Here is a 24,964-nt window from a genome sequence, read left to right as displayed (position 1 = left end):
TCAAGTTTAAGGGACATTATTATCAGCCATTCATTGCTCTGCTCATGCAGAACTTTGATTTAGCAGTAATGTAGTAATTGAGAAAGGATTCCCAGGTCAAATCAGCTTGCAAAGCACCAGGCCACACACTCCTTTCTGTAGGACTTCCCAGAGCCTTTATGAATCTTTGTAATGGGCTTTACGCATCTCCCCAAAAAGGATATACTTAGTGTTTCCCAAAGCTATTTCTTTAAATTAGCATTTACTTACATGTGTGACACACAAATTCATTCTCTTTGAAAATAAAAATCACAAATTACAGTTAAAACTATAGTGTCTGCTGACCAGTGCCCTCCTCCCTAGAAATACCACACCCCAGCCCAGAGATGACAGCTGTTGTCAGTTTAGCAGGGAACCTTGCAAACCTCTTTCCATGAATTTACTCACACCTGTACAGTATGTCGGAGAAGGCAATGGCACCCCACTCCAGTACTTTTGCCTGGAGAATCCCAGGGACTGGGGAGCCTGGTGGGCTTCCGTCTATGGGGTCGCACAGAGTCGGACACGACTGAAGTGACTTAGCAGCAGTAGCAGTACAGTATGTGTCCACAGAAACTGTTTAGGATGTGTGAGAATGTGTTTTATACCAGCGTATCATTTTTACCATTCTGAAGAACTAGCTTTGTTTACTCAACAATGTCCCTTTGAGGTCTCGCTGTGTCAGGAATGAAGTGGCCTCCTTCCTATTAGAGCTGCTTAGAGCAGCTCCCTTAATTTGGTGCCGATTCCCCTTTGGATGGACACTTAGTTGTTTTATGTAGCGGAGCCTTTATTCATGGGCTTGCTGGTAGACCTAGGATCTCTTCAAACAGAGCTTGGAGAACACTGATCTGGACCAACTCCCCTCACTGTGTGTTGAGGGGAAGAGACAAGTAGTGTCCCCCAGTATGTCTAAGGCAGAGCCTATAACCCTAGAGATCTGCATCCTTGTACTAGCTGTGCCCCTAATGTGCTGTGTTACCTGGGGCACTTCCCCAGCCCCCTCTGGGCCTCCCCCCATGACACATGGGGTTGGGATATCCTTTTTTGACACAAACCTTCCATGGCTCCACACACACTGTTGGATTCATTTTCTTCTCCCGTTTCTTCCCCACAGTGGCCTGACAGCAGCAACGGCAACCCGCCAGGGTCCACAGAGGGTAAGTAACTGGCAGGCACGTGCAGTGGAGTCTGGCGATTGTAGAGGATTAGGTTGGGTGCTTGGTGAGAGCTTGAGGCAAAAACCCAAAACAGTCAAAACCGCCCTTGAAAATCCCCTAATTTGCCCCCAATGTACTTAGTACAGGCCATTGTGTTTCTATAGCGCTGTTTCACAGCATGAACATAACTCCATTAGCTTTGAACTCAAGAATGCGCTTTGGCAAGGTGCTTACTTGTATCCTGAACACACACATCAAGGGGTCCAGGGCTGGGTGCCAGGTCTTGGGGTGGGAAACACCCAGGGCTGTGGGTGTGCTCAGATAAAGCCTCACCATCCCATGTGTCTCCCTTCCCAACAGGTTCTGAGGATATCATTGTGGTTGCCCTGTATGATTATGATGCCATTCACCATGAAGACCTCAGTTTCCAAAAGGGGGACCAGATGGTGGTCCTGGAGGAGTGAGTCCCCATCCCTAAGACATAGCTATCTCTAATACTCAATTTTGCTCTCTCTTGTGTTTCAATAAAGAACCTGATAGGCTATATTATACTAGAGTGTAAATGACTGATGAGAATGTGATCATAATAAAGGAAGAAGGGTTTGCTGTTAACCTAGGTTTTAGCCACAGTAAAGGGCTGGTGTACATCCAGGCAAGGATGGACAGCTGACAGTGCTTTCCTAGGAAAGCCTTTCTTGGACTCCTATGATTAAGTGGCAGGCTTACCTATGGAACAGACCCTGTTAAGGTGACTTTGCATTCAGATCCATGGATCTCTGAGTTTGCTACCTCCAATCTCCTATAATCCTCACCATCACTAGATGGTGTATCTAATATGTGCTGGAACCGCTTATGCTTGGTCAGACTCCTGAGCCCAGTCCCTCTGGCCAGCACACTGTGAATCTGCCATGGGCACAGGGCCCTGCCTAATATATGGTTGGTAAGGTCAAGGCCACAAGTCCAGGGAATGAGGGTGAGGCCAAAGACCTAGGACTGTGGACTGTGAATGTAGGGACAGGGCTTGATTCTAGCCCCAGGGTTGTTGTAAAGATATTTACCTTCATCATGGGGTGCAGGCTGGGGGCTGGGACGGTAGTGGCCCTGCCCTTCACCTTACCAGCTTCCTGTTGTTGGGATATTCTAGGCCACGGCTGGGGGGTTGACCCCTTTGCTCCCTTCTGCCCCCTAGGTCTGGGGAGTGGTGGAGAGCGCGATCTCTGGCCACCCGGAAAGAGGGCTACATCCCAAGCAACTACGTTGCCCGCGTCAACTCTCTGGAGACGGAGGAGTGAGTATTCCATCTCCCTGCCCTCCAGAAGGAAGCATGAGCTGAGCCAGCCTTGCTTCTGCCTCAGGGCCTTTGTGCTCACCGTCTCCCCTCCCTGGCACACACTTCCTAGAGCTGTTTGCCTGGCTGGTTCCTTTTCATCCTTTGGGGCTCAGAGAGGCCTTCCCTGGCCACTTAGTCTCAAGCAGGGCCCTGCTGTGACTCTGTGACTCCCTGCTTTACTTCTTCTGAACACTTCTCACTAGCAAAAACAGTCTTGTTTCTTTGGTTGTCCCCAGTTCACTGTCTGCCTTCCCCCACTAGAATGGGAGCACATGAGGGTAGGGACATGGTCTGTCCTCTACTGCATCCTGCACCCTCCACACAGGCTGGCATGCAGTAGGTGCTCAATGCATATTTGTTGGGTGAAGTATAACAGTTGTGCCAAGGAGGGTCCTCTGAGAGGCAAGCCAGCCCGCACCTGGCCAGTCACTCCTCACATGACTCGTTCAGCCTGCCTGTGCCTGCGCCTCCCTGAGCCCTGTGCCAACTGGGGGCCACAGAGCCAATGAGACATCCCCCATCCTCAAGGAGATCACTGTGACCCCTCATTCTTTACTGCGGGCTCTTTGTGTCTACTTGAGAGTCCCTTGGACTGCAAGGAGATCCAACCAATCCATTCTGAAGATCAGCCCTGGGATTTCTTTGGAAGGAATGATGCTAAAGCTGAAACTCCAGTACTTTGGCCACCTCATGCGAAGAGTTGACTCATTGGAAAAGACTCTGATGCTGGGAGGGATTGGGGGCAAGAGGAGAAGGGGACGACAGAGGATGAGATGGCTGGATGGCATCACTGACTCGATGGACGTGAGTCTGAGTGAACTCTGGGAGTTGGTGTTGGACAGGGAGGCCTGGCGTGCTGCGATTCATGGGGTCGCAGAGTCGGACACGACTGAGTGACTGATCTGATCTGATCTGACTCAGAAAACACAGTTGTACTTTATCCATCCATCCATCCATCCACTCAATCATTCCACAGACCCTTGAGCATCCACTGAACTCCCAGTCCTTATTCCAGGAATACTAAATGACTCAGGCAGGCTTCCTCCCTGGAGATGTTCACAGTGTGTGGGGTGACACTGACAAGAAAGAAGATGGCCACACTACAGGGCGGCAATAGATTCAATTCAGAATCAGCCAGTCAAAAAGTTGAAACCTGATGGTCACCACAGTTTTATCTCCTTTGCCTCCTCCCTCTGGCTAGATGGTGTTAATGGTTTGGGATGCTTACCTGTTAAAACGGGCTCTTCCCATCTTAAAGTTACCCTTTTCCTAACACACCCCTTTCCTTGCCCTGTGAAATCTCCCCTCTGTGGCCGTGAGGAAGCCCTCACTCCCAGCCCTGACCCTTCTGTCCTGGAATGCCCCCAGCACATGCCATACATGCTGTGGCGTTGGGAAGGGGGGCGGGGTTGGCTGCTTCTCTGTCCTTCCAGGCTTTCTCCTGGGGCATCTGTGCTCTGCTCCCCTGCTCCAGGCTCTGAACACTTAGACAATTCTTGCACCATACCTCACCTTGCAGCAGGCTTGAAGAAGGCATGGCTGGTATTACTCCTTAAAGCAATATAACTGCTGAGTGGAAAAGGCCAGGTGCAGAGGACAGATATGGTGGGTTATCATTTGGGTGATAACTTAATGGCTGGTTCTCGATCTTGAGTGCATCAGCATCACCCAGAGGGTTAGTTAAAATGCTGGTTTCTGAGCCCCACTCCACGACTGTCCAATTCATAATTGGCATTTCTAACAAGTTCTCAGGTGAGGTGGATGCTGCTGATCCAGGGACCCACCTTGAGAACCACTGACCTGAATACCCATATGAGTCTTGCACTCCCAGGCTCTTGTGTCCACATCAAGAGACTGCTCACAGAGACTGCCTCTGAAGAGAGCAGCTGGGGCCTGGAAATCAGCGTGGGACGGAATCTTACTTCCTCATTTGCCTTGAAATAGGCAGTATTCTCAAATGTTTCAAAATGCAAATGGTGCAGAAGGACATCGACTAAAGAGTGAAAAGTCTTCCCCCCACCCTATCCCCAGCCAGCTACTTCCTTTCCAGAAGCAATCAGTTTTTTGTAAGTCCTCCCAAATGCTTTATACTTGATTAAGAAACTACATATATCTTCCTCCAATTTGTTAAAAAATTGGAGTATAGCTGATTTAGAATGTTGTGTTAGTTTCAACTGTACAGCAAAGTGAATCTGTTATACATATAGATATATCCCACTCTTTTTTAGATTCTTTTCCCATAGAGGTCATTATAAATATTAAATATAGTTCCCTGTGCTGCTGCTACTGCTAAGTCACTTCCGTCGTGTCCGACTCTGTGCAACCCCAGAGACGGCAGCCCACCAGGCTTCCCCGTCCCTAGGATTCTCCAGGCAAGAATACTGGAGTGGGTTGCCATTTCCTTCTCCAATGAATGAAAGTGAAAAGTGAAAGTGAAGTCGTTCAGTCGTGTCTGACTCTTAGCGAGCCCATGGACTGCAGCCCACCAGGCTCCTCCGTCCATGGGATTTTCCAGGCTAGAGTACTGGAGTGGGGTGCCATTGCCTTCTCCGAATTCCCTGTGCTATAGGTCCCTATTAGTTATCTATGTATGGTAGTATGTATGTGTCAGTCTCAGTCTCCCAATTTATCCCTCTTCTCCCCTTTCCCCACTGGTAACCATAAGTTCGTTTCTACATCTGTGACACTATTTGTTTTGTAAGTTCACTTGCATAATTTTTTCAAATTTCACATGTAAGTGATATCATTTGGTATTTGTCTTTCCCTTCCTGACTCACTTCACTTAGTATGATAATCTCTAGGTTCATCCATGTTGCTGCAAATGGCATTGTGTTATTCTTTTTTATGGCTAATATTCCACTATCATGTCTGTGGTGGCTCAGCAGTAAAGAATCCACCTGTAATGCGGGAGACACAGGTTTGATCCCTAGGTTGGGAAAATCCCCTGGAGAAGAAAATAACTTCCCACTCCAGTATTTGTGCCTGAGAAATCCCATGGGCAGAGGAGTCTGGTGGGCTACAGTCCATGGGGTCGCAAGAGTCAGACACAACTTAATGACTAAACAGAAACAACAATATTTATTGTATATAAGTGCTGCAACTTCTTGATCCATCCATCTATTGATGGACGTTGAGCTTGTTTCTGTGTCTTGGCTATTGTGAACAATGCTGCAAAGAAGATTGTCTCTCTCCGTTTTACGCAAGTGGCAGCTTCTACACTATACTCTCCCACCTCTTTTGTTCAGATCTTCCAGGCAGGGCCTACAGTTGCTCCGTTTCACAGTTGCCATGTCTGTCATGTAGATGCCCCTCCATCCCTCGTCAGTGGTCTCTTAAGCTGTCTCCAGTCTCATGCTGCCTTGAGTCTCCTTGGGTATATGTCATTACTTCCTGTGCAAAATCGGTAGGATAACTTCCTGGGGTGGGATTGCCAGGAGGACAGCTCTTACTGTGTACCTTTAACATTGCTTGAACATTTTACCACGGCTTGAATCACTTTACCAAATGAAAGCAAGGAAGGCAGGGGTGTTGCAGGGTGATTAGGATCTTTGGCTCTGGAGTTAGACTGCCTGACTTTGAATCCTGCCTTCACCACTTACTAGCTGTGTGATGCCAGGCAAGTTACTTGCTCTTTCTATTTCTCGATTTCCTCATCTGTAAAATGGAGATAATAAAGGCAATGATTCCATAGAGTTGTTGGGTGGATAATAAGAGCTTGATAAATGGTAACTGCCTGTTTCCCCAGTTGATAGCAGAGGAAACAGAAGTCCAGAGAGGGAAAGCAATGTGCTCCAAGTCACACATAGATTTGTGGCAGGGTCAAGGCCAGTTGATCTCTGGTCTGGGGCTTTTTCCATCACAGTGCATGAACCACTCCTCAGGGAATAAATTTGGTTTCTGCTGCTTAAAGTTATCCTTAGATTTTTGGGGTGGATCTAAAGATCCCAAATAGTCAAGGAGGATGAAGAAAGGTCCAGGGATGTGGTGCCAAGTATAAAATTATTTGAAATTTCACATTTGAGCTTAGAAATTCATGCTGATGTTATATGCAACTCTGTATCTACAGAGGAAGATGAACTGTGATGACAAAGCTCAGCCCTCACTCATATGGGCCTCTAAGATCCTGAGAGGTTGATCAAACATTCTAGAGAAATCTGCAAAAGGAAGATTTTTGACCACAGTTGGTTAAGACTGCTGTATTTTTCCACCCAGTCTTTTTGCTCATCACCTTATCCCTCATGTTGGGTGGTACTGGAATAACCAGCAACATTTTGTATTAGTATTTATAATGCTTTATTATTTTTCTTAAAGAAAGCTCCCTAAATTGCAAGTTTCAGCCTCAGCGAACTGGATTCACTTGTGGTAAAATGTCAGTATCAAAGGAATGACTGCTTTTCCCCCAAAGAATCTCTGAGTAAAACTGACACCAGAGGAATCCGGGCCCTTGGAGTCCTGATGCCAGGTGAGAGTGCCAATAGTCAAACAGGACTGCCCGCCTCGGGCTTAAACACTGCCCCCTCCCTTCCCTCCAGGTGGTTCTTCAAGGGCATCAGCCGAAAAGATGCAGAGCGCCAACTCCTGGCCCCTGGCAACGTGCTGGGCTCCTTCATGATCCGGGACAGTGAGACCACCAAAGGTGAGGCCAGTCCCCCTCGCCCCGTGTTTCCACCCACCACACAGGGGAGCCCCAGTCATGACCGGACACCATCCTTCGCTTGGGGTATGCCATTGTCTGAACAACTCACCCAGCCCCCCTCCCCGGGCTGCCAGGCTTCCTTCTGCTCTTTGTTCAAGCCTTCTCAGCCCCCAGACCTGCCAACTTAGGTCAGTGGAAGTAAGATGCAGTGGTTACTGCCCTGAAGAACAACAACCGGCTGAACTCGATCTTCATTAGCTTGGATTCTTTTATATACCCATCAAAATATATCTTGTCCACAAGCCTGACTCCTCTCTCCTTCCGTAAGGAAATGAGATGGGCTCGGGCTGTGGGAAGAGACCCCAAGCCAACCTTGTCTGGGACCTGTTTCAAATAACTCCTTTGAGGTATTTGGATATTTTGATGTCAGTGACCTGCTTCCTGAAACTTCCATGCTGTGAGGGTGGCTTTGTGCCCGGTCATTGCATAGGAGGCAAGAGTAGTGCCCCCAAACAACAAATAACTAAAACTGGTATCAAGTAAGGCCAGTTTTGCCAAAGGGATGATTGTAAGGAGGAGTCCTGTGATTTCAGACTTCACACACAGTGTGCCTTTACTACTGGGTTTAGCTTCAAAACTGCCTGGTTTAGAGAAATCAGGACATTATATTGAGTATGACCTCACAGTACCCTGGACGATCAGTTTGGGGGCCTTCTACTTGCCCCCTGATTTCTGAACTGGGGAAGCCTGAATGTGGCTGAAACAGCGCTCACAATCTGTGTTTCAGGTCAGGGAATGTTTGGGCTTTATTTCCTCCCACCCAACAAACTCCCTACCAGCCCCCAGAGGAAAAGAAATGGTGCAAAAAGATAAAGCCATACACAGCCCTCGGCTTCTCCCTCTGGGCCATCCTACACACAAGGGCAGGAAGGTGAGCCTGGCCACTCCCACCGCCCTCAGGGTGAGTGTAGGTGGGCTCACTGAGTTAATAAACTTGTAGTACAAGTGCCCTGAGTCCCATCCTGCTGCTTCCTGGGTTCTGCCCTTCCCCGCTCAGCACCAGCCAAGTCAGCCTCTCCTTGACTGGGCAGAGTGATTAAGAGTGTGGTCCCAGCTGCCTGGGTTTGAAGCCCAGCTCTGCTACTTACAGGCTGTGTGACTGCCGGTTAGGTACTTCATCTCCCTGGACCTCAGTTTCCTTACGTATAAAGTGGTGATATAAAACCTCTACCTGTGGGGTTAATCATTCACTGTAATGAACAATATAGCTTATTATAACGCATATAACTATAGTCCATTATAATGAATATTATTCCTATCCATTCATTGTTTATTATTTATTATTCCTATTCATTCATTGTCAAGAGCTGACTCATTTGAAAAGATCCTGATGCTGGGAAAGATTGAGGGCAGGAGGTGAAGGGGGTGACAGAGGATGAGATAGTTGGATGTCATCATCAACTCAATAGACATGAGTTTGAGCAAACTCCAGGAGATAGTGAAGGACAGGGAAGCCCGGCAGGCTGCAGTCCATGGGGTTACAAAGAGTTGGACATGACTGAGCAACCAAACAACAGACATGAAAGAATCCACCTGCAGTGCGGGAGACCTGGATTCGATCTCTGGGTCAGGAAGATCCCCTGGAGGAGGGCACGGCACCCACTCCAGTATTCTTGCCTGGAGAATCCCCGTGGACAGAGGAGCCTGGCGGGCTACAGTCCCATGGGTTCACAAAGAGTCGGACACAACTGAGCGACTAAGCACAGCAGCCTAGCGTGCATGAAAATTGATCAGTTGTGTCCAACTTTCTGACCCATGGACCCATTCCCTTCTCCAGGGGATCTTCCCAACCCAGGGATCAAACTTGGGTCTCCTCCATTGCAGGCAGATTCTTTACCATCTGAGGCACCAGGGAAGCCCCAGCATGTATGGTCAACTGTAATTCATGCAACAATTTAAATCTCCCCCATATCCTATGACATGGTGCTATCGTGGTGGAGAAAGCTGAGAGGGAGAGAAGTGAATAACTTGCCCAAGGATACACAGCTCACAAAAGGCAGAACCGTGGCCATGGACTGAAAGACGTGTGTGTTTCTGGTCTATGTGAATCCAGGATAGTTCCCCATCACCAGCTCCTTAACTGAATCACATGTGCAGAATCCCTTTACCACGTGAGGTGATGCACACACAGGTGTCAGGGATTAGGACGTGGCATTGTGCGGGGCCGTGACTCAGTCTGGAGCAGGCAATGGCACCCTACTCCAGTACTCTAACCTGGAAAATCCCATGGACAGAGGAGCCTGGTAGGCTGCTGCCTATGGGGTCACACAGAATCGGACGCGACTTAGCAGCAGCAGCAGCAGCAGCAGTGACTCAGCCTGCCACAACATTTAATATGGACACTTACATTTCAATGTTTCTATTATAACAGTTGAACTGGATTGGTTTGTTTGTTTAAACTTTTTGCTTGTTTGCTTCTAAACAGCCTAACTTTTATTTTCAGAATTAATGTGTATTTGTATTTAAATAACCTATGGATATACCCATACTGCTTTCATTATAACATCATCTATTTTTATTTTTTAAATTAACTAATTTATTTTGATTGGAGGATAGTTACTTTACAATATTGTGATGGTTTTTGCCATACATCAACATGAATCGGTCACAGGTATACATGTGTCCCTGCATCCTGAACCCCCCTCCCACCTCTCTCTCCACCCTATTTCTTGGGTTGTTCCAAAGCCCTGGACTTGAGTGCCCTGTTTCATGCGTTGAACTTGCACTGGTCATCTATTTTACATATGGTAATGTACATGTTTCAATGCTATTCTCTCAAATCATCCCACCCTCACCTTCTCCCACTGAGTTCTAAAGTCTGTTCTTTAAATCTGTGTCTGCTCTGATGCCCTGCATGTAGGATCATCAGTACCATTTTTCTAAATTCCATATATATGTGTTAATATACAGTATTTGTCTTTCTCTTTCTGACTTACTTCAGTCTGTATAATAGGCTCCAGATCCACCTCATTAGAACTGACTCAAATGCTTTCCTTTTTATAGCTGAGTAATATTCTATTGTGTATATGTACCACAACTTCCTTATCCATTCATCTGCCGATGGACATCTAGGTTACTTCCATGTCCTAGCTATTGTAAATAGTACTAAACAGCCTTGCTTTTTTACCAAATTGGGTGTGGTATCTTGGTTTTTGTGAAAAATAGATAGATAATAGGAAGAAAAAGAAATAATGAACTCAATGACAGCCAACATTACTGAGCTTTTACATCCTGAGTACAAACATTACTTCTTCTACCACCAGGCAGTGTGCTGAGGGGAGGAGATATGATGACCAATCCCATTCTACAGATAAGGAAACTGAGGCAAAGAAAAGTGACTTGGTCACGTTTCCAAGGTCTCACAGGAGGACATGGAACAGCCTGACAAGCACCCAGGCAGCCTGACTCCACCGCCCACTCCTACCCTCTGCTCCACTGTGCGGATGTCAAGACGGTGCCAGCAGTGGCCTTACAGGCTGTCAGGGTGCTCACGCTGGGTGGTTTCTCTCTGGCCCACACAGGGAGCTACTCTTTGTCCGTGCGAGACTACGACCCCCAGCACAGGGACACGGTGAAACATTACAAGATCCGCACGCTGGACAATGGGGGTTTCTACATCTCGCCCCGGAGCACCTTCGGCAGCCTGCAGGAACTGGTGGCCCACTATAAGAGTGAGTGCTGCGGGGCTGCCTCCCTTCTGGGGGCCCAGCTGGGTGGGCCTCTCTCCTGGGAATCCTAGTCAAGGGGGCACTGCTGCCTCTGAGGCCTGCTAAGGTCTTCCTGACCCTCCCCCCAGACAAACAGTTGCTTTGGATTCTCCTGAAGTCTTTGGTCTGTTGAGCGGGAGGGCAGAGATGCCATCTCACCACGCTCTGTTCTCTTGGGAATACCTTCAATGGAGCAGCCCTTTGGAACAGGGGCCAGATGCAGTGGACCAGGAAGGGAGGCCTGGAGGGGAAGCCTGAGGCTGGCTTGGGGCTGCCTGCCCTCGGCTGACCAGGGGGCTCTGTTCCAGAGGCGAGCGACGGACTCTGCCAGAAGCTGACAGTGCCCTGCATGTCCTCCAAGCCCCAGAAACCTTGGGAGAAAGACGCCTGGGAGATTCCCCGGGAGTCCCTCAAGATGGAGAAGAAACTTGGAGCTGGGCAGTTTGGGGAAGTCTGGATGGGTAAGGACCCAGGGCCAAAGCCAGGAGAGGAGATAGGGGAGAGGGAGGTCCTTGCTTCCAAGAACAGCCCAAGGCCAAATGGGAATGCCACCCAGGGCAGAGGGGAGATTTGAATAATAACTGTAAAGGAGTGATTCCTCTGATAGCAAAGCAAATAGTCCTGCCATGCAAACACTGCCATGCAAATCTTTGAGGTCAGGCCTGTTGGGGTCAAAAACTTTCTTCTAAGAAGCCGGAGTCCTCAGTGAGGAATCTGCTTCCTCACATGGAGCTGGGACAGTCTGGGGTTGAGAGAACCAGAGCATCTCTTAGAATGATGAGAATTAAGAATGGGAAAGTGTAGCTTGGAGATTTCCAGGTGAGTTCAATGTTGGCAGCTGATGAACACGCTGTTCTAAGCCCCTGCCATGTGCCCAGCGTCATGCTAGAGCATTGTAGGGCTTCAGAAAGACATATCCCACCCCTGCTGGGCTGCCTCTAATGACTTAAGAATAGCAAAGCCTGCCCTGCAGAACTGTGGGGGTAGACGCGATGCCTGGCCCAGTGCCTGGCACCCCCACACTGTTTATACTCCACCACGTTCCAAATGGGAGTGAAGACAGCTTACAGAGATGCCAACAATTCAGCCAGAAAAACACAAGTTTAAAATCCACTCACTTCAACTATATGTATTGAGAGCCTGCTGTGTGTCAGGCACCGAAGAAGAAAAGGCAGAGAAAGTGTATGGTGAGGAAGGCAAGACAGATCAGACTGATGGGGTTAGAAAACACACACACACACACACACACATTATATAAGGCCTTAGGCTCTTACTGTAGGAAGACCTCAACTCTGCGTTAGAGCTTCCTGGCAGCCAAAGCAAAAATAGAAACACAAGCAACACTGAGATTTGCAAGATCAACAAGATGAAGCAGGGAAGGGGTGGGGTGAAGTGAGGGAACAGCATGAGCGAAGTTCCTGTGGTGGGAGAGGGAGATGGCTGCTCGAGGGACTGAATGATATGCAGGTGGGTTGGTGCACAAAAGGCAAGGGGTAGAGGTGTTGGTGGATGACAAGGCTAAGAGAGCAAGGCCAGTTTATGCAGGGCCTTGCGGACCATGATGAGATATATTTATTTTGAGAGCAGTGTTAAGATTAAATAAACATTTAAAGCAAAGATGGTGTGTATGTGAATGTGTGACAAAACAAAGGTAGGTGTGTGAGTGAGTGGCATAATCAGAATGATGTCTTAATCCCTTAACCCCTACATGAGCCTTTGCATATGAGGAAACCATAGTTCAGAGAGGTTAAGTGACCTGCCCAAGGGCACACAGCTAGGAAGTGGTAGACCAGCCTTCCAAACCACATCTACCTGAGGGCAAAGCACATGTCTCCCCTTCCTTCTCTAAGGGCTGAGATGGGCAGGAAAGGCTCTCTGGAGGAGGCAGGTCTGCAGCCAGGTCTTTGGGGCCTGTGAGGAAAGAGCAGTGGGCCCTAACCACATTTTCTGCTTCCTGTCCTTCTGCAGCCACCTACAACAAGCACACCAAGGTGGCCGTGAAGACGATGAAGCCTGGGAGCATGTCCGTGGAGGCCTTCCTGGCAGAAGCCAACCTGATGAAGACTCTGCAGCATGACAAGCTGGTGAAGCTGCACGCTGTGGTCACAGAGGAGCCCATCTACATCATCACGGAGTTCATGGCCAAAGGTGCCACATGCTGGGAGCTGGGGTACCAACTATGCCTCCTCCTGGTCACCTGCAGAGTCAGAGTTGACTCTGACATGGTTCTTTGCCCTTCAAGATGCCCCCAGCCTGGCCAGGAACTCTTTTGACATAAACTCGCTGAGCACCTTCGTATCTGACTGCCCCACTCTCCTGGTTAAGGGGAGTTAAATCATGTTAGGGGGATGCCAGGAGAAGGGGAGCACATGGACCTCTAGGAGAGGGGGCGGGGCCAGAACCCCTCTGGGTGATAGGAGAAGAGCCTTCTATGGGTTCACCATGAGCCCTTGAGGCTGGGGAGACTCCCTCAACCACCCCCGCCCCCCCAACCACCAGCCATCTTCCCTGGGTGGACCAATGCTCCAGGAGACTCAGCAAACCATTCCTTATGCATTGGCTAAGCATCCTTTCCAGGCTGCTCCCATCCTGCCGGCACACAGTCCAGGATGTCTCAGGGATATTTTTTTAGGCCATCATTTCTCAATAATGTTCAATTCCTGCCCATTTCTCAACATACAGAAACATCTCACATGACATCCATTTAGAAGGATTTGACATCTCAAAGCTTTTATCATTTTCTAAACACACAGTTATGCCAGCCTTATAAAACCATGGCCCCAGTCCCCCAGGCTCAGAAAGCTGTCTCAATCAAACAACCAGTCTGGCAAGCACAAAGTCATTCTCAAAATGCTCAGATTCTATTTCTCATATGCTAGGAACAGTAAATAAATACTTCTATTTAAATTCATTACTATGAACCGTGTTAACCACTTGTTAAAGTCATAAGAGTAGTAAATGTTGTTCCCCCTACCCCCACACAGGCAGCCTGCTGGACTTCCTGAAAAGTGAAGAAGGTAGCAGGCAGCCACTGCCCAAACTCATCGACTTCTCAGCCCAGGTGAGAGTCTAATGGGGAAGTCCGGGAAGGGGAAGTCAATTATTTATTCAACACGTGTTTATTGATTACATGCTATCATAATAACAATAATAGCTAACACATATTGAGTGCTCAGGATAAAAGTATTCTTTTTAACTGTGCCTTCTATGACCTAACTCGGGGCTTTCCTGGTAGCTCAGCTGGTAAAGAATCCACCTGCAATGCAGAAGACCCCAGTTCGATTCCTGGGTTGGGAAGATCCCCTGGAGAAGGGGTAGAATGCCTACTCCATTATTCTTGGGCTTCCTTGGTGGCTCAGAAGGTAAAGATCCACCAGCAAAGCGGGTAGACCTGGGTTCAATCCCTGAGTTGGTAAGATCTCCTGGAGGAGGGCATGGCAACCCACTCCAATATTCTTGCCTGGAGAACCTGGGGGGCTGCAGTCCCTTGGGCTGCAAGACACCACTGAGCGACTAAGCATGCACACAAGTCCTAACTCATATAGTCTTCACATCAGCCTTCTAGGGTGAGATTTTTGTTATCTATTCCTTTGTAACCAACTGCTCCAAAGTTTAGTAGCTTGAAACAACAATGTATCATTTCCCATGATTCTGTGGGGTTGACTGGGGTTGGTTGGGTGATTTCTCTGCTCAGCGTGGTGAAACCCAGCCCCCTCTTGAGGATGCATTCTGCTGAGAGCTTCCCTGGGGCTAGAATATCTGGGATGGTGGCTCATCCTCTGGGTCTGTCTCCAGTGACTCCACATCACTCATTCAGCAGCCTAACCTGAGCTCCTTTACATCATGGCAGAAAGGTTCCAAGAGGGAGTCTTCCAAGGGACTAAGCCATCATGAGCAAGCTCCTATTCGCTTTGTGCTGTTGGCTAATGTCCTGTTGGTCAAAGCAAGTCACATGACCTAGCCCAGAGTCAGTGTAGGAGGGACTGCAAAAAGGCGTGAGTCCCAGGAGGTGTGGTTCACAGGGAACCACTGATATGACAGTCTGGCCACAGATGGGTAATTGTCATCCCATTTTACAGAACAGGAAGTTAAGGCTTAGAGAGGAAGTAAAGAGGAGATGAGGCAACTGAGGCCCAGGGAGGTGAAGTAGCTTGCCTACGTGACTGTGTTACTTTGGGGGGACATGGTAGTGAACAAAATGGAAAGTACTGCTATCCCCTAGGGTTTACACTTATTAAACAACTAAATCTCTTAGACAGCCATGACCCAAGTAGTCCTGGCTCAGTGTCAAAAGAATGCAGTATCCAGCAAAATTAATAATGTCCAGAAATCACAGAAATGCTTCTTAAAACTCCATTTTCTTTCTCATCTTCCCTTCACTTTATGGAGCTCTTCTTACTTCCAGCCTGAGTGCTTTTCACTTCTGTCTTCTCTCATTCATTCTCTCCTGTCTGTGGGAAAACAGGGGAGGAAACGGGTACTGGTGGGAACCCACGGCTGGAGCACTTCTCCCAGTCCAGGAGCAATCAGAGAAGGCTTCCCAGAGGAAGCTGTCACTGGGCTGAGGCCTGAATAGAAGTTGGGCAGGTGAAGATGAGAGGGAAGGGTATTCCAGGCAGAAGAAACAGTCTATGCCAAAGTCTAAAGGACAAAACCAGAGCTCAACCTGGTCTGTTGGAGCCTGAGCCTGGCAAAAATGAAGGGGGTGTGGCTTGCAGCCTGGAAGGTGTTAAGGGAGAGGGAGGGGCACCTGGGCCCAGGGTAGGGCCTTCAGGAGATGCCGAAGGCAGAAATTTGACTATTTCAGTCAATTTTCATTTGACTATGCAAATCCTGGGAAGGGTATAATAAAGGAAGAGTATGATAAAAGGCTTTGCCTTTCAGAGTCTTCCAATACCAGAGGCATATGGAAATCCAGAAGAGGCATTTTCTCTTCAGTGAGCCCTTCTTCCTAGTGAAACAGGAGTCTGGCCTGTTGCTAAATTGTAACCATCACACTGGCAGAAACCTTGCTGGGAGGAGGGTCATGGACCAGGGCAAGAACAGTTCTCCCCGTGGTACAAACGGTAAAGACAGAAACCACAGGAGGGAAAGAGGAGCCAGGCCCTTGTACATCCAGGAGCAAAGGTGGCCTCAGAGCCCAGGCACAGAAAGGAGCCACCCTGGGGCCTGGTCTTCACCTCCGGTCCTAGAGAGGTGGGTGGGCGCAGCAGAGACTGCCTCGTCACCACCTGGCTGTGTAACCTTAGATCCACTCTGGGTCCCTGGGTCCCTTCATTTGTCAGTGAAGGAACTGGACCATCTTTGTGCTTTTCAAGTTTGAAAGCTTTTTTTTTTTTTTAGCTACAACTATATTGGTCAAATGAATCTTATGGAGCAGCTGATCATTTTAAAATAGATTAAAACAGAGCTGCTCTGATTGAAGGGGTGACCTTTCTTTTGCCCCTCAGTTAGATTCAATGTGAAGAGCCCTGAGCTGGAATATCCCTACAGGCCCTTCCAGCTGATTCTGTGATTCTCTGGTACTCTCTCAGAAGCAAACCCATGTGCCAATGACGGACATCACGGCAGACCATCTGGTGCTCATGAAATCTCACCACCTCATCAACTCCCAATTTATAGACCAACCCTGAACCCAGCCAACCTATCCACTATTCGTTCAGTTGACAAACCCTTGAGAGCAACACTGTATACGCATGGACTTAGGAATCGTACAGAGTTTTGCTGTTGAGCCCAGGGCTGCCTGTGTAGTCTTGAGCAAATAGTTTAACCTTTCTGAGGGCTACTTTCCTCAACAGGGACTGTTGAAGTGAATACTTATATGCCAGACTCTGTTCTAAACACTTGATGTAGATTTAGAGTATTAATCCTCACATGAACCCTCGGAAGAAGATTCTATTGTCCCATTCTACAGAGAAGAAAAGTGAGGCACAGATGGTAAAGTAGTTTGCTTGGAGATCACAGAGATGTGGGGCTCAAGTTGAGCTGGCCCAACCCAGGAGTCACTTAGGCATTCTTATCTGCTGTCTTCTAAGTGGGGTTAGTCCCACTTGCCCCCTTGAGCTCATGTGCTCATGTGCAAATCCATAACATGAGTGTCTGCCCCTGAGCACTGAAAAATGCTAACTACCAGCGTTAGTGCCTGCTCTGTGCCAAAAATTCAGGTAGGGTAATGGACACCGACCCTAAGCAGGGCTGTCAGATTTCCAGTCCTGGTCTCCACTTGGACCAGGTAGTTACTTCTCTGGGATTCAGTTTCATCACCTGTGAAATAATAGTGCTGAAGCAATAGTACCTACCCCAAAGCAGAGAGCAAATGGTATTTAAGTATTAAATATCATATTATGATTAATGAATAAGCTACAACGTCTACAGTTAATGTTATGGCTGTTGTTAACTGTTCATCTGAACTCCTTATAAATTTTCCACACCCATGAGGCCAAGACTGCCTCACCCACTCCTGGCAGGCGATGACAAGCAAAATCAGTCTCCTGGTTTGGTTAGAAAAGTCTGGAGGCTCAGACCTCGGTTCCAATGGCCATGGGTGCCCCCTGCTGGCCACTTTCCACAAGCGTACCATCCACTTGCCTCAGATCTTGAACAGACCTTGGTTTAGTCTGGCCAGACACCCTACCTCCTCAAATAATCTTACCAGATTGCAGCCAGCTGCAGTCCTCCAAAGTGCTGGAGTTCTCGGCGATTAAATGCAGCATGGAGGCCCTGGGGGTGGATATTCAAATCCTGGGGGTGTGATCTGACAAAGGTGTCCCTCCTTTGAACAAAAGAGACGGTGGTAACACCTGGTTCAAGGACATCAAAGACCAGTTTATGAACTATAAATGCTTTTTCTGAGTTTCTGAGGGTTAATCATAAACCTCTTTATGAGGGGTAATGCACAAACTATTGTAAGAGGAAAACGTCTTTACAGAAAAATCCCACATCTTTCTGTCAGGCTTCCCAGGTCCCATTGTGAATAAGAACTCTCCACACAGTCCACTATGCACTCAGAAGCCCTGATGACGTTAAAATATACATCAGACCATGTCACTCTCCTGCTCTAAGACTTCCCACTTCCCTTTGTGCTCAGAATACAACCCAACCCCCTCTCATAACTTACAAGGTTCTTCCCCATCAGCAGCCTTTCCCACAACCTCCTCTCTCCTCCCCACTTTCCCTTGGGCAACTTCTGCTCAGCCTCCTGTTCCATGAATACCCAAGCTGCTTCCTACCTCCGGGCCTTTGCACATGATCTTCTCTGCCAGGAATGCTCTTCTTTGACAGAGCATTTGCTGAAGTTTCACCTCCTGATCATCCAATCCAAAACAGCCCTCTACACTTCATGTCCTAGCACCTGTTTTCCCCTTTCTTTATGGTGCTGATCACCACCTTGTGGGGGCTTTGCCTGGCTCCCGACCTGTCCAAGTAACATGTCTGGTGCCCACAAGACACTCAGTAGATGTTTGTTGAATGAGCAAAGGAATTTTCCCTACCCAGGCTTGGGAGTGAAGAAGGCGTAAGAGATACAACAAAATGTGATGTGAACCTAGGTTGTTCCCAGTAAGGGGATTGGGGATGAAAGCCCTTCAAAGTATCCTGGTGTGTGTGTGTGTGTGTGTGTGTGTGTGTGTGTGTGTGTGTGTGTAGGTCCTTGGAGAAATAATGCTTTTTCCTTAAAGTGTTTTCTGGAAGTCTTGGAACCCTAGAGAAGCTACAAATTGGCCCAGGCTATGAGGATCCCCCCAACCTGGTTAGGTAGACAGAAATGCCAATCTGAGACCAGGACCCAGGCCAGCGCACATATTTTCCAGTTTTCTCACACTTGGACAGTTGTCTTCTGCTTTTGGGTGAGACTCACCTTGGGCTGGGCCAAATCTGAGGGTAAGGGTGTCTCTGTTTTGGGTGGAGATTGCAGAAGGCATGGCCTTCATCGAGAGGAGGAACTACATCCACCGAGACCTTCGAGCTGCCAACATCTTGGTGTCTGCATCCCTGGTGTGCAAGATCGCTGACTTCGGTTTGGCGCGGGTCATCGAGGACAACGAGTACACAGCTCGGGAAGGTAGGGGATGGTGTCGAGGGCCCTGTGGGGCCCACTGGGGTGGGTTGTGTGTACTGAGCATTAGGACCTGTGAAAGTGATATTAATCAAAATGCAAAGGTTTGTCCCAGTATCAGCTGTGTGTTATTAAGCTGGAGGGGCTCCATCTTGAGTTCTGGCCTCCAGTCTCCCCCAGTAAGTGGGATCAATTGTAGATTGGGTCAGTCAAGTCATGTTAGAATTAAGGGTAAGGGCAAGAGCGACTTTAGGTGTGATAGACAAAAACAGGGAAGAATCTAAATGTCCATAAAGAGTACAATGATATTTAAATTGTGGTTTATTCACAGAATATTATGTAGCAATGAGAAGTTACAAACCAATGACACATGCAAACGCAAAAGAAAATGGATGACTCTCACAGACATAATATCAAAATAAGGGAACTCAGACCAAAAAGTAGATGCTGGATAGTTCCACTTATATAAAATTCAGAAACAGGCAAACATGTATGTGAAGGTCGACAGCAGCATTATTCTTAACAGGCAAAAAGTGGAAGTAATCCAAAAGTCCATCAACTGATAAACAAATACACAAAATGAGATCTAGACATGTGGTGGAATATTATTTGACCATAAAAGGGATGGAGTACTAATATACCCTAAACATGGACAAACTTTGCAAACACTGTGTTCAGTGAAAGAAGCCAGACACAAAGACCATGTATTGTATGATTCCATTTATATGAAATTCCCAGAATAAGCAAATCTATAGAGACAGAAAGTAGATTAATTCCAGCCAAGGCTGGAGTGGGGAGCTAGAAAAAAATGGGTAGTGACTGTTATGGTCTGGGGAAGCGTAGGGTGAAAATATTTTAAAATTCACAACCTTGTGAATATATTAAGAAAACCATTGAACTGAATACTTTAAGTGGCTGAATTATATGGTCTGTGCATGCATCTCAATAAAACTTTTTTAAAAAAACAGGCAAAACTCATTTATTGTGCTAAAGGTCAGAATAATACTTAACCTGGATTGCAGGGGTATTGACTGAGATGAGGCAGGAGGGAGCCTTCTGAGATGCTGAAATTTTCTATATCTTAATCTGAACAGTGATTACAAGGGGGGATACATATATAAAAGGCATCTAGTTGTATAGGAAAGATTTGTATATTTTATTTCACGTTCGTATGACACAGTAAAAGTGGAACCACTACAAGCGTAAGAATAGAATGTATAATTTCTAAACCAGGAGAGGATAAGCAGGAATAAAGAAAACTCTCTCAGTCCCAAGGGAGGAAGGGATGGCGGGAGCAGGAAACACAGAGAGAATTTTCAAAACTTGACTATGTACTAGATGATAAAGCAAGTCTCAACAAATTCCAAAGAACATGTATCCTTTACACTGCATTCCCAACTACAGTGGAATTGCAATAGAAATTACTCACTAAAGGTTAACTCAACCTATCCCAGACCAGATGGAAGGAGAGGAGGACTAGAGGGAGAGACACCCAGTGACTGGGGGAAACCGAAATCTTCCCTTCCCTCACAGGGGTTAGGGGGTCGAGGTAGCAGGTATGACCTGGACTCAAAGTCCCTTGAATTTCTGCTGTCCCCAAAGGTCCTGTGACCTCTAGGACTCCACTCTTCAGGAGTTGTAGTTCACCAGGACATCAGCTGAATCAATGAGGTGGCCCCAAGAGGGCGAATCCCCTGCCACACCCCAGGTACCTGGGCTCACTCCTCCCTACTTTAGCCACTGGTCTTCAGAATGGATGCTCCTTGCTTCCATGGGGGCCAGATTGAGGGAAGTCACAGTCCTGCAGGGGACAGATGTTGGCAGCTGTACTGATGTCCTGTTCCCTCCCCCTAGCAGAGACCTAGCTCTGATTGCTCCCCAGGCTCTCCTTGACTCTGCTCTGTTCAAACCACAGGGGCCAAGTTCCCCATCAAGTGGACAGCTCCTGAAGCCATCAACTTTGGCTCCTTCACCATCAAGTCAGATGTCTGGTCCTTCGGTATCCTGCTGATGGAGATTGTCACCTATGGCCGGATCCCTTACCCAGGTAAGAGAGAGGGCATCAGCTTGGGGCTGCTTCCAGGGCAGCCTGGCTCCTTTCTCTTGTTATTGTGTCCATTCAGACTGAGTTTTTGTTTGTTTGTTATTGTGTTTGTTTTTTATCAATATTTTTAATGAAGTACAGTTGATTTACAATGTTGTGTCAATTTCTGCTGTATGGCAAAGTGATTCGGTTATATATATATACATATTAATAGGATATTGAAGACAGTTCTCTATACTATAAAGTAGGACCTTATTGTTTATCCATTCTCTACATAAAAGTTTATGTCTGCTCCACTCCATCCCTCCCCCAACTGCCTTCCCCTTGGCAACCACCAGCCTGAGTTGGTTGACCCTCAGTGAGTTCTTGACCCTCACCCCCAGCCTCTCAGTTAATAACATCATTATCTATCCAATTTCTTAAGCCTGGAATCTGGAAGCCTGCTTGGCCCTTCCTCTTCTCTCATCCCTTTCCACGTTCAAGGAGTCACAGGGTTCTAGCCATTGGACTACAAAGCATCCCAAGTCTGTCCACTTCTAACTCCACAGCCTCCACCCACACCAGACCAACGTCCTCCATCATCTCACTGGTACAGTGGCCTCCTAAGCAGTCTGCCCTCTCTCCTAAAGGCCATTCTCTCCCTGAGGCCAGAGGGATTTTTCTAAAATTGTGGATCAGAACTTTTCCCTTCTCCACCTCTAAATTTTTAAAGGCCTCCCAGCATAATTAGAACAAAATCCCAAACTCCTAATTGTGGCCTGCAGGTCCGGCATGATCCAGCCCCTGCCTATTTCTTTCCTCTCCCTTCATGTCATGCTATACCTCACCACCCAGTCATCTAAAGTACTATACACGTCCCTGTGCTTCTCGTTCGCTATACCCTATGCCATTTCATTCACAGCATTCATCACCATTGATAACTATATTTGTTTGGTATTGTCTCCATCAAACTCTGAGCTCTGTGAGGCCAGAAATCATGTCTGTATTCCTTACTGGTGCATCTGGACTGCTACCTTTGTGCTTGGCTGGTAATGGGTGCCTAGTAACTATTTGTCAAATGGATGAATTCATCCCCATGCCCGTGGGCAGCACTCTACACTGAGTAGACCATGGGGTATACAAAGATATATCTGGCATGTAGAGTGCCTGGGACTCAGCAGATAAAGTTTTTCTCTGTTGCTTTTCAGTTGGGATGTTTCCTAGGGTATCTGTAGCCAGAACCCTGGGGTGGGAGGCAAGGTGGATATAAAGAGAATTCTGACTTTATAAGTAAATAGTCCTGATCTTTAATCCTGTTCCTGTTTAATCAACACTTTGAGAAATTCACTTGACTTCTACCCCAGGTCTTCCTCTGTAAAAAATATAGGTAATTAAGTCAACCACCTTGCAGAAATGGTTCTGAAAATTAGAAATAAAAGGTGCAGACACTTGGTTCACTCATCAGTATGTATCAAATTCCTACTGTGTGTTAGGCATGAAGTATACAGTAGGAGACAAAGCCCTTGCTTGGCAGGAGCTCACATTATAGCCTGAAGGAACACGCACTAAATAGATGCACTTCTCAGTGGAGATCACTTGGAACAGAAAATTAAGCAGGGGTGTAGGAGAGAGAGTGACCTAGGGCTCCTGTGGGCATGGAGCACTGTCAGAGCAGGTCATATCTGAGCTGAAAGTGAGCAGAGTGAGGATTAGGGAAAGGATTCCAGATAGAAGGCACTGCCAGCTCTTAGGGCCTGAGTTGTATCTGAAGAATATCAAACAAGCAAGGTAGATGCAGACAAGAAATGAGAGCAGATGGTATGTGAAGCAGGGCTTGGCAGGGGCCCAATCAGGCGGGATCCATGGTCATGGTGAAGACTGTGGGCGTTAGTCTAAGTGTAAAGAAGCTATTGGAGCATTATAGGCAGGGAAGTGGCATCGTCTGATTTCCACATGCAAGTGATGCTTTGGTTTAGTGTGGAGAGTGGATCAGGGCTGGGGAGACGGTGGGAGCTGCAGCTGTGGCACAGACAGGGGTGATGGTACCTGATAAGTTGATGAGCTGGTGCTGTGTTTTAAAAGAAGAAAGGCTGTGACTTGCTGATGTGGAAAGTGAGGGAGAGAGAAGAATGAAGGATGAGTCTCCTGGTTTTGATTGAGCAACTGGATGTCTGATGGTCTACGGATAAAAATTTAAGAGTTCTGTTTAGCCCTGTTAAATTTGTGGTGGCTTATCCATGGGGTTGCTAAGAGTCGGACATGACTGAGCGACTTCACTTTCACTTTTCACTTTCCTGCATTGGAGAAGGAAATGGCAGCCCACTCCACTGTTCTTGCCTGGAGAATCCCAGGGACGGGGGAGACTGGTGGGCTGCCGTCTACGGGGTCGCACAGAGTTGGACAGGACTAAAGTGACTTAGCATAGCATCCAAGATGTTCAAGGAAGCACTTGAATATATGCATACTTTTGGAGCTCAAGACTGGTAATACAGGACTTCCCTGGTGGTCCAGTGATTAAGAATACCACTTCCAATACAAGGGACAAGGATTCAATCCCTGGCTAGAGAACTAAGGTCCCACATGCCATACAGCATGGCCAAGTAAGTTTTTAAAGAAAGAGGGATCATAGATGTTTAAATGGTTGTTCTTGAGGATAACTAACATAAATTTTAATTGAACAAAGAAATGTTCCCACTCATAGGGTGACACTGAGTCGGCTACCTGACTTGTTTTATCTTGAGGCTTCACCAATAAAAACCAGGCAGGGGGTTATGGAACCCTGCAGGCGGCAAGTAACAAATTAACAGACTGAATGGTGGAAACAATAGGTAAATTGTTACAACCCAGACTAAGGAGTCTGACACTGGAGACAGGTCAGTTCAGCTGCTCAATGACTCTCAGGTCTCTGGGTTGGTTCCTCTGTGATTGTCTTCCCCATGTGGTCAGATGGCTGCTGCAGCTCCACAGACCACTTTGTGTCAGTGTCCAAAGAAAGGAGGAAGGAGAAAAAAAAGAAGAAAAAAAAAAAAGAAAGGAGGAAGGGTGTGGTCAAAACTGGGCACCCGGCCCCTGCCCTCACTGCAGGGGAAGTGGGGGAAGAGATGCCTGGCTTGCATCATGGGAGGAGCTCGGCTCCCATGAGGAGGTGGGGAGGGATGGTTGTTGGGGAGGCAGTGACTGTCTGCCAGGCCGACCCCAGTCCCTCCCTTTTTAATTCCGTGGCTCCTTCTCAGGGATGTCAAACCCCGAGGTGATCCGTGCACTGGAGCGTGGATACCGGATGCCTCGACCAGACAACTGCCCGGAAGAGCTCTACAACATCATGACTCGCTGCTGGAAGAACCGACCTGAGGAACGGCCCACCTTTGAATACATCCAGAGCGTGCTGGATGACTTCTACACGGCCACCGAGAGCCAGTACCAACAGCAGCCGTGATGGGGGTGGCCAGGCGGGGCCAGGCACGGAGGCCATGCCTGTGCAGTGGCTCCCAGCACCTGGCTAACCCTTCCTATTCTCAGACACCCACCCTCCCTCCAGCCACAATTCCTCATCTGCCAAGTGGGTGGGTTGGACTGGACACTCTCTTTTTGACTCTGGCAATCCACAATCTGCGATTCTCAGGACACCTCCAGTTGACATCTCTATTGCCTGGGACAGCTGGATTCTAGTTACTACTGCGGTTTGGATAGAAAACTTTTAAAATGATGAAATAAATATTTAAATAAAAGATCTGACAGCTAAAGGTTTTACTAATAGGTTAGCTTTTCTTGTCTTGCCAGCTTTGGAACATTTGCCTTTGGTGGATGACAAGTCAAAGGGGGAAGGACTAGCAAAGAGAAGTGGGGTTCAATGCTCCCAATTTTCCAACTGCCCCCTGAATACTTGCTGGCTGTATTAGTTTCCTATGGCTTCTGTAACAAATTAGCACAAACTTGGTGGCTTACAGTTCCAGAGGTCAGAGTCTGAGATGGGTTGG

At 47.6% G+C, this 24,964-nt stretch overlaps 1 protein-coding gene across 1 annotated transcript in view; it reads left to right on the top strand.

Moving 5' to 3' along the window:
• The window catches only part of HCK (HCK proto-oncogene, Src family tyrosine kinase), a 45,460-nt gene extending 20,719 nt beyond the window's left edge, over positions 1-24,741 (top strand). The window contains exons 3-13 of the mRNA XM_027558841.1: positions 1,136-1,178; positions 1,539-1,638; positions 2,368-2,466; positions 7,041-7,144; positions 10,726-10,875; positions 11,220-11,372; positions 12,880-13,059; positions 13,896-13,972; positions 18,817-18,970; positions 20,880-21,011; positions 24,221-24,741. Of these exons, the coding sequence (XP_027414642.1) occupies positions 1,136-1,178; positions 1,539-1,638; positions 2,368-2,466; positions 7,041-7,144; positions 10,726-10,875; positions 11,220-11,372; positions 12,880-13,059; positions 13,896-13,972; positions 18,817-18,970; positions 20,880-21,011; positions 24,221-24,423 (1,395 nt within the window). The 3' untranslated portion in view covers positions 24,424-24,741. The remainder of the gene's footprint in view (positions 1-1,135; positions 1,179-1,538; positions 1,639-2,367; positions 2,467-7,040; positions 7,145-10,725; positions 10,876-11,219; positions 11,373-12,879; positions 13,060-13,895; positions 13,973-18,816; positions 18,971-20,879; positions 21,012-24,220) is intronic.
• Positions 24,742-24,964: the final 223 nt, after the last annotated feature.

Source organism: Bos indicus x Bos taurus, chromosome 13 (genome assembly GCF_003369695.1).
Source record: "Bos indicus x Bos taurus breed Angus x Brahman F1 hybrid chromosome 13, Bos_hybrid_MaternalHap_v2.0, whole genome shotgun sequence".
Classification (NCBI taxonomy): domain Eukaryota; kingdom Metazoa; phylum Chordata; class Mammalia; order Artiodactyla; family Bovidae; genus Bos; species Bos indicus x Bos taurus.
The sequence above is the reverse complement of the archived record's forward strand: the minus strand, read 5'-3'. Positions and strand labels throughout refer to the sequence as shown.